Source organism: Neomonachus schauinslandi, chromosome 2 (assembly GCF_002201575.2).
Source record: "Neomonachus schauinslandi chromosome 2, ASM220157v2, whole genome shotgun sequence".
Lineage (NCBI taxonomy): Eukaryota > Metazoa > Chordata > Mammalia > Carnivora > Phocidae > Neomonachus > Neomonachus schauinslandi.
The window spans coordinates 81,089,408-81,099,046 of NC_058404.1; the positions used below are offsets into that span (position 1 = coordinate 81,089,408).

Here is a 9,639-nt window from a genome sequence, read left to right on the forward strand (position 1 = left end):
GCAGGGAGCCTGATGCGGGACTCGATCCCGGGACTCCAGGATCATGACCTGAGCCGAAGGCAGTCGCTTAACCAACTGAGCCACCCAGGCGCCCAAATAAATAAATAAAATCTTAAAAAAAAAAAAAAAAATTAAGAGAACCACCCAGACTATGACAGGAACATATAGTAACTAAATATAGCTGTGTACCCATCATAGTAACTCTTATGGAATGCATTATGTGCTGATTTTCTTCTTAGTCTTGACCTTCCATTTTAATTTGTTTTCCCTGGTCTACTTTATTCAGAATACTTTCTACTTTCCGTATGTCTCCTTATAAATGGATTTAAGTCCTGTGTACGATGAAATATACATACATAGCGGCACCACCCAGAAAGACTGGAACACAATGTCCAGATGTGTTAGAGTTGAGTGAGCTTTTCTGCGGCCACTCTCAGGCTTTTCAGAGTTAGCTGCATCCCCTGTCCAGACTTCTTTTATTCGATTTCGCAACCTGTGCTATAACCGTATACCAGCCCTTCTTGGGCAGACACAGTTCCTGAGAATTTGTAGTATATGCACCATAAATGTTTAAATGAGGAGAGATTTAGATGTAGATAATTATAAAGTGTGATGGTTCATTTTATGTGTCAACTTGCCTGAGCTACAGGATGCCCAGAAAGCTGATAAAACATTTTCTTCTGGCTATGTCTGTGAGGGTGTCCCCAGAGGAGATTAGCATTTCAATCAGCAGACAGAGTAAAGATGATTGCTCTCACTAATGCAAGGTGGGCATCATCCAATCTGTTCAGTGCCTGAACAACAAAGAGGCTGGGGAGGGGCAAATGTGCTTTTTTTTTTTTTTAAGCTTGAGCTGGGAAACCCATCTGCCCTCAGAGATCGGTGGCTCCCGGGTCGGTTCTCAGGCCATTGGACTAGGACTGGGACTTAGACCACCAGCTTCCTGGTTCTCCAGCTTTTAGACAGCAGATCATGGGACTTTCTGGCCTCTGTATTTCTGTTAGTCAATTCCTGTAATAAATGTCTTCTTACATCTGTATCTGATTGGTTCTGTTTCTCTGGAGAACCCTAATACACAAGTCATAATGTTTTAATTTTTATAGGTAATATTGTTGGCTAATTAATCCCAAATCTTGAGAACACTTACAATGATTATATCCTGATAGCTGGTTTACAACTTCAGTTATCAGACTCGTATGAATCACCACTCAGATAAACTTGAAGGAAAAGTCAGTATTTCTCCACTCCCATCCTCCAAATGAATATATTAACACAAGCCTAAAACAACAACAACAACTTTACTTGGATATAAGTTTTTGTCATCATTGGCTCAAGTGAAAACACATTCGCAATATGAAGAAACATTTTTAAAAAACTTTCATTTTGGTTAAAATGTTCATTTTATTAAATCTCAATCCCTTAGTATATGTCTTTTTAGTAATATGTTTGGAAAATAACAAGTGCGCATAGAGCACCTAATGCATTTACTGAAGCACAATGGTTTTCCTGAGGAAAACCACTAGCGTGACTGAGTCATGAGCTGAACTAGGGACTTTTGCACAGATCACTATTTTTTAAATTAAGGTAACTGTAGATTCATTCACATGCAGCTGTAAGAAATAATACAGAGAAATCCTCTCAACTCTTTACGTAGTTTCCTCCAATGGTAACATCCTGCAAAACTATAGGACAACATCACAATCAGAGTATCAACATTGATGCAGTCAAGACACAGAAAATTTCCATCAACCCAAGGATCCCTCATGTTTCTGCCCTTTTATAGTGACACCCACTCCCCTCTGGTCCATCCCCTCCTCAGCTCCTTGCAAGCACTAAATTCGCTCTCCATTTCTAGAATTTTAAGACTTTCTAAGATAACATTTTCCAAGCCACGAATTACATGGTGACTGAGGCAGCCAAAGAGTCAAAACTCTCATTTCAGCCAACAGGTGAAGAGGATTTTAGGTGTATTTTAATTTTAACAGCTGGGAGCCATTATGCTGAAAATAAAAGCACCAGAAGCTAACTCCAGGGTGTTACTTTAAAGATTAAAATTGAAATCTCAGAATTTCGAGCTCAGGTTTAATACGGCCTTTCAAGTTGATTAAGTTTAAAGTACAGAAGATAGGTTTCAAGAGCCATGTGAAAAATATAAAAAATAAATAAGGCCAAATGACAGGAAGTCTCCACAAAGGCATGTTAGTATCAACAGCTAGCCACTGAATGGTCTTCTTAACACCACAGTTAGGACTGACTTTACCACTGTCAGCATTTACTTTGGTAAAGAAAAAGAAAACCTATATTTAACCCAACCACTAATAAGCAGCCTTGATTCTAAAGGCTACTAAAAGTCCAAGTAAACAGTCACCTGTTACATCATCAACAGGGTCACAGTCAGAGGCTGCAAGAACTTTCCTTCCTCTCACTATCCACGCATTTGTAGAAGAAGAAATCCTGAACATTTTTTACTTTCCCAAAGATATATTTTTCATTAATGGCCAAGGCAGTACTTTCACCAAAAGGAAGGCTGTCCCCACTTTCACCTCCTTTACATTGTTAACTGTGATGAATACAAGTTGCTGGAAAGTGCTTCTGTAACTTCTGGTCCCCCCCCCCACTACAATTTTTAGACCCTTTTATTTATAACAAAATAAATTACATAGGTTATAGAAGAACCACAATTCCTTAAACCCATAAAAGTATTTTTGGTCAAACAAACAGTATCAGATAGCCATAAGAACAATTATAAAACCTGCATTGGGCCAAATCACAAAGCATTCCTCTCTCCCTGACTCCTCCATCACCTTAAAGACACCTTATGATATTTTATCAGAGCGCTGATCTTAATGAATATCAGAGAGAAGGAAAATTCTGGGAAGAGCAGGTCAATTTTATATCTGTAACAAAACCTGCAAAGTCCAAAATGATGAGTGACTTCAAAGACAAACCATTAGCATCTCTTTTCAATAAGAGACAACTTCACCTAGTCAACTGGACTTGATGACTTGTCTGGATACCTTAAACCAGTGGTTCTCAAGCTGTAGCCTGCGTCAGAATCACCCAAAGAGCTTGGCAAAACACTGATTGCTGGCTCCATCCCCAGAGTTCAATTTAATAGGTCTGTGGAAGGGTCTAAAATTTTGTATTTCTCAAAAGATCCCAGGTGATGCCGATGCTACTGGTCTGGGAAGCACACACTTTGAAAACCACTACTCTAAACCTAGAGACACCCAATTTTTGTAGAATTTTTCTCTAGAGGTCTTAACAGGGGTCTCTGCAGAAAACACCAGGTTTGGGAGACCTAACTATCTTATGCTTAAACTGCTAAATTGCTCTTTGAAATAATTCATCTGAGGTAAGTAGTTACAGAGTTCAAAGTAATTCAGTATTGAGCTGTGTATGTGCAGCTTAGAATTCCAGACCCCTTTTCCCCTAGTTCACAGGAACGATAACCAGGTGTGCTCCAAAATGCCTACTGAACTCTGGGAGAGTAAGGGGCTTAGGCTCCCTTATACTTCTGGTGGGGCTTCTCCTCAAAAAGTGTAGGGGCTGCTCATAGTGGTCTCTGGAAAAAGTCCATTTGTTCTTATTCCCACATCAGCCACTTTACGATATGAAAAATATAAGTAAAATCCTGGTATGTTCAAATTCAACAGATCTTAGCCTCAGCCTCAAGCTTTCTAAAACTGTTCTATGTTTGTCTCACAAAATTCTTGGCTATGCTGGGGGGGGGGGGGGGGCGGCAGGGGGGATGAAATGACATTTGTGGAGTCTCAAATGTCTTATTTTAGCTGGTTTTCCACCCCCCATCAAACCCTTTATATATAAGTTATTCAGAGTAACAAAGTCATCTCAGTATTAACTTTTAACTTAAAAAAAACCACAAACTTTCCATTTTGTGTCAGAGATGTTAGTAGTAACGTTAGGTGTTATTTCATTGTCAGCAACAAATGAACAAGGGAAGATGATGTTCAAAGGGAACAGGCAAGCTGAAAACTCGCCTCCAAAAAAATGGACAAATGACCATACAGAGAAATTAAAACCAGTATTTTCATTTAACAGCAAAAATTGATCGAACTGTGCTAGTTGCTAAAGTAAAAACACTAATGATATATATGTTCCCTGCCCTCATGGAGCTTTACTTACTATCTTGCAAGGAAGACTAACAGAAAGATAATTGTAAATGTGAAGAACATTATGAAGAAATTCAGAATGCTATGGGAAACAGAGACTAGCCTACCTGGGGGGTGGGAAAGGAGGTATCAAGGGAGGCTCCTCAGCAAAGCTAACCTCCACCAAGCTGAGAGCTGAAAGATAAGAGTGAGCGAGGCAAAGAGGGAGGAGAAATGAGTTACAGATGGAGGAGAAGAACACTGAGTGTTCCCTTATGACTCAAACACACAAAACATGGAAAAGTGGGAAAAGAAGCTGGAAGGGTAGGCAGGACTAGAATGTGCAGAGCTCTGTGTACATGCAATGGGAAGCAGGAAGATAACATGATCATAACATGCATCTTAAAAGAACTCTATTGTGCAGATATTGGCCTGAAAGGGGTGACGGGTCAGGAGGCACAGGATGCAGTATTCCAAGGATGGAAATGGCAGGAGGGTGGATGGAGGAAATACAGTGAATCTTAGTTGTCTGACATACAGGTCACTTAATTTACAGGGACCTCAGTTTCATCACTAATGAAGTAGGATTAGAATCTTTCCTGTGTATCTCTTACAATTACTATGGTGATAAACCACACATCTAAATAATCTTGTTTGTACCTATTACTTATACACTACTTTTTTCTTCTCCCAAACTCTTAACTCCATCTCGACTTCTGGCTAAAAGACCATGTATCTCCACATTGAGTTTTTGCTTTTTTTTTTTTTTTAAAAGATTTTATTTATTTATTTGACAGAGACAGACACAGCAAGAGAGGGAATACAAGCAGGGGGAGTGGGAAAGGGAGAAGCAGGCTTCCCGCGGAGCAGGGAGCCCGACGCAGGGAGCCCGACGCGGGGCTCGATCCCAGGACCCTGGGATCATGACCTGAGCTGAAGGCAGACGCTTAACAACTGAGCCACCCAGGCACCCCTGAGTTTTTGCTTTTTAATTTACATCACAGCACATATAACAGGCAGAAAAAAATGTCTCCATTAGAATAAAGAGAATCCAGCAAAGTTGTTGGAAAAAAAAGCAAGTGCCGTCCTAGCCAAGATCAACTCTAACAAAATATAACTTTTTCAGTAAAAACCAACCAGTTATCTAGACATCAAAGAACTTTATGGAGGAAACTTAAAGAAAAACACCTAAATAAGTTTAGAAAAAATGTAAGTCAATCCTTCCCAGAAGAAACCAATGAAATTCCAAAAGAAATTTCCAGGGTATTTTTCACAGAATTTGACAAGGTAATCTTAAAGAATATAATACAGAAATCACAAAAACATAATGTTGAATGAATATAAGTTGTAGAAGGATGTTCCGGTATCATTAATACTTCTAAACATATATTACATGTTGTCATAGATTCACACAAGCAAGTATGTAGGTATACATACATAATAACAGTATAAAAACACGCATGGGAATGACATCAAATTCTAACCAAAAAATTCAGAATAGTTACTGAAGGGAAAGAACAGGACCAGAGAGGCATAAACTAGAGTTTCAGTTTTATTTGTAATCTTTTCTGTCTTAAATTGAGTGTATACAAAGATGTTTATTACATTATTCCCTAGTCTTTAAACTTTTTGTAGGTCTTAAATAGTCCACAAAAAAAATAAAAACAGAATGCCTTTTATTTGAGAACCACATTAGTACATGATTTAGCACAGTAGTTCCTAACACCAGTTCAACAGCTACTCGGCACCATCTGAAGTATTTGTTAAAAACACAGACTATCAGGCTGAGCTAGAATCAGAATTTCTGGGAGGGGACCATGTGATTCTAATGCACAGCCTCATTTGGGAACCCCTGGTAACCACAAGCTATTAATAACTAATCCATCAACAAAATGGGTTCCAATCTGACAATGAGATATTTAAGTGCTTAAGATTGCCTAATTACTTTCCAATTGATGTAACGGTCTAGAATGTGGATTTTCATGTGAGGGCAAAACCATACAAATTTTAATGTATATCCTTTACTGTAACCCCGCCCCCCAAAAAAGGTCATATATGTAAAAACTCCGAATATCCTATAAGGTAATAGTATCTAATGATTCCACAGCAGAACATAATTCCTTCATACCCTCCACAGGGAGCAAAATTCCACCAGAGGTGATAAAAGATGCTCCCCTTAAAAATAAAAGATGCTCCCCTTAAAAAAAAAAGTACAAGTCATTGGCAATTGCACTAAAGATGTATTTCCCTCAAGCATGTAGATGGTAACCCCATGTTTCTTTCTTTTTTGAATTTTCTTCTTTTGTAATTAAAATCACAGCTAAGTTAGAGAAATGCATGGAACCAATGAGAAACATAAAAAATAAATTTAGAAAGAAAACTATTTATTTATAGTTCTAACTATATTGCTATGACAATTTTGCCCTGCTCCTAAGAAATAAAATTAACTAGAGAGGACTAAGGTGTTAGAATGTGGAAAACCTTCAAGGGCTGACATATTTTCCCCTAATACTTAAAAAAATCACAACTAAAAATATGGAAAGGGATGATTTTCATATTTTAAACAATACAAATCTGCTAAGCACATCAATATAAAAGGACTCACTCATATGTAGAACACAAGGAATAGTGCAGAGGACCACAGGGGAAGGGAGGGAAAATTGAATGGGAAGAAATCAGAGAGGGAGACAAACCATGAGAGACTCTGGACTCCGGGAACCAAACTGAGGGTTACAGAAGGGAGGGGGTGGGAGGATGGGGTAACAGGGTGATGGGTATTAAGGAGGGCACTGATGATGAGCACTGGGTGTTATACGCAACTAATGAATCATTGAACACTACACCAAAAACTAATGATGTACTCTACGTTGGCTAACAGAACATAAAAAAAAAAAAGCTCACTTACCAGGGCTTTCTACACGCTTATAGTGGTAGGGATTGATGCACACCTCCTTCTGCTTGGAACCAAAAGGAAACTCACAGCATTCCAGTGGTTTTAGTTCATGGTGGCTCTGAAGATCAGGCCAGCGCCACACACGGCAGTAAATGACATGAGGCAGTCCCTTCCGGTGGGAAACTTGCAGCCTGCCATCCAGAGAGCGGGGAATGGTGACACAGTTACTTGGCTGCCCTGGGCAGCTCAAGGCCTTTTCCAGTTCCTCCATGGCACCTTTCTTTTTCTTCAGTTTTTTCACCAAAGCATCAACAGCTTTCTCTGCCCATTTTTCTTCTTCATCACCCTGTTTCCACCCAAGGAGTCTCTTCACAGCTGGACTTGTGAAGGAAAATAAACTTGTCACATTCATAATGAATGCACTAGTTATAGACTCCTTGTGTGTGGTGAAATAAAGAAGTCTCCAAATGCAAAAGGACAACAGAAGAGATTTCACTTTATTTACATAGGATTCTCTTTAGCTTGTTGGTTTTGAGATCCCGAAAAGGAGAAATTACCATTCCTAGTGTTTTAAAAGTAATCCAAAGTCAGCACCTAGAAAAGAAAAAAGGGAAAAAAAAAAGTTTAAAATAATTGCTACCACAAAACTACCATTCATTAAACAACTGCAATGCGCCAGGTACTATTTTAAGTAATTTTCTGTATTATGATACTCTATGTGCTGAATTATGACTCCCCCTAAAATTCACGTTGAAGCCATAACCTCCCATGTGACTGTATTTGGAGATGAGATTATGAGAGTGGGGCCATAACTTGGTAAGATCAGCGGTGTTATAAGAGGAAGGGCCCCCCACCATGCACACATACTGCGGAAGGGCTAGGTGAGGACAGAGAGAGAAGGCAGCCTACGAGCAAGCCTGGGACAGAGCCCTCACCAGAAACCAAACTGGTGGGAACCCTGATCTGGACTTACAGCCTCCAGAACTGTGAGAATAAATTTCTGTTGTTTAAGCCACCCAGTCTGAGATATTTTGTTGTGGCAGCCCAAGCTAACACTCAGTATTTAGTTTACTTAGTCTTTTCCGTGAGGTAATACAATCACTCCCTTTTACAGAAGAACAAACTGAGACAGAGTTTAAAAAGTAGTATGTTACTTGTTCTGAGATAGAAGCAGTAGAAACCTCAGTGCACATAAGTCCAAGTTCTCAACAGATACTGTAATGTTTCATTCTTAGATTCATTTATAGGCTCTAAAAATGTATTTCAAAACATACCTCAATCAACAAAAACTGAAAGCAACAGGAAAAAAAAAATAGTAATCTTAACATCTGTTTTTGGTTTGCTCCTCAAGTATCTCTTACGATAAAAGAAAAAATAGTTATACATATACTGTGTAAACATTACAACATTTTAGGGTATTTATTCAGTAAACAAGCCAGTGCCTATGGGATATAGGGCAAGTAAGGTAAGAAATTTATTTGTTTTTTATTGATATGAAAGGAATGAAGGACATGAACACATACCGTACCAAATTCTTTCGTCCAGTTGTCTCATTTAAACCTTCCAGTTACTCCTCACCAGACAAAAACAGAGAAGATGAGAGACCTTCAGGAGGATAACTGCACAAACTCCAGGTAAGATGCAGTAGAACATGTATCACATCAACCTCGTCCCAAAAATCACTATAAAAACTAATAAAATATAAACAAACAAAAAAGCCCCACTTTAATTTTAAAGATATCAAAGAGCAACCAAGGTCCTCAGGACTAGAGAGGCCAAGATGCTGAGAACAGAAAAGCAATGAAATGTGAGCTGAACATTCTTTCCTGCTCTTCTTCTCAAGGCACTTCCCAATGCCTGTGCTATAACTAGCAAGGAAACTGGTAGCCAAGCTGCAGGAGGCTCAAGAAGCAAGCAAAGATTTCAGTGGCCTCATAGGGTGGAGGAGATCAAACAAGCAAACTGTAGTGGAGGGCCTGTGGAGAAGGAGGCTCTCAGTTGAGACGGCAAAGCGGTATGCTCTAGTGTAAGGGCAAAAATGAAATGGACCAGTTTTTATACTGAAACACAGCCTGAAATCTTTTTTTTTTTTTTTTAAATCATCTTAATACTAGACTGGATCAAGGTAATGGGAAACGAAGAGAAAAAACTGTTGCAGAGGCAGTATTTGTAGATACCAGCCAAGGATTTTCCAAAACTGACAACAAACAACTAGATACAGATCCATGAAGCTCTACAAATCCCAAGAAGGATAAATACAAAGAAATCCACAAGGTTTGATGTGCCCTCTCACACAAAAATCGCTGAAAACCTATGACAAAAATCTTTAGAAAGACACATTACTCTCAAATAAGTACAATAAGGCTGATAGCTGACATTCCAACAGAAACAACAGAAATAAGACCATCCTTAGTGTGCCAAATGTAAACAAATAACTGGCAACTCAGAATTCTATACTTAGTGGAAAAATCCTGCAAAAGTGATTGTAAAATAAATGTGTTTTCCAACATACGAAATCTGAGAAAAATTCCTTCCAGTAGGAATCTGTGAGGCAAAAGGAAAAAGATCCCAGAAAGCAGCAAGGAATGGCAGGAAAGAATGAAGAGCTCCAGAAAGGTAAATAAAAGTAAGTCT

General features: G+C 38.9%; 1 protein-coding gene across 5 annotated transcripts in view; it reads right to left on the bottom strand.

Annotated features, from left to right (window-relative positions):
• SMAD1 (SMAD family member 1) overlaps positions 1 to 9,639 on the bottom strand; it is a 74,170-nt gene that overhangs the window by 37,483 nt on the left and 27,048 nt on the right. For 3 of the 5 annotated variants that reach the window (XM_021679360.1, XM_021679359.1, XM_021679356.1), the window contains exons 1-2: positions 8,529 to 8,679; positions 7,018 to 7,599 (exon numbers count right to left, since the gene is read on the bottom strand). In XM_021679360.1, coding sequence (XP_021535035.1) covers positions 7,018 to 7,417 — 400 coding nt within the window. In that variant the 5' untranslated portion in view covers positions 7,418 to 7,599; positions 8,529 to 8,679. Of the gene's footprint in view, positions 1 to 7,017; positions 7,600 to 8,528; positions 8,680 to 9,639 lie in introns of those variants that run through there. The other 2 variants (XM_021679357.1, XM_021679358.1) reach the window with 2 other exon arrangements.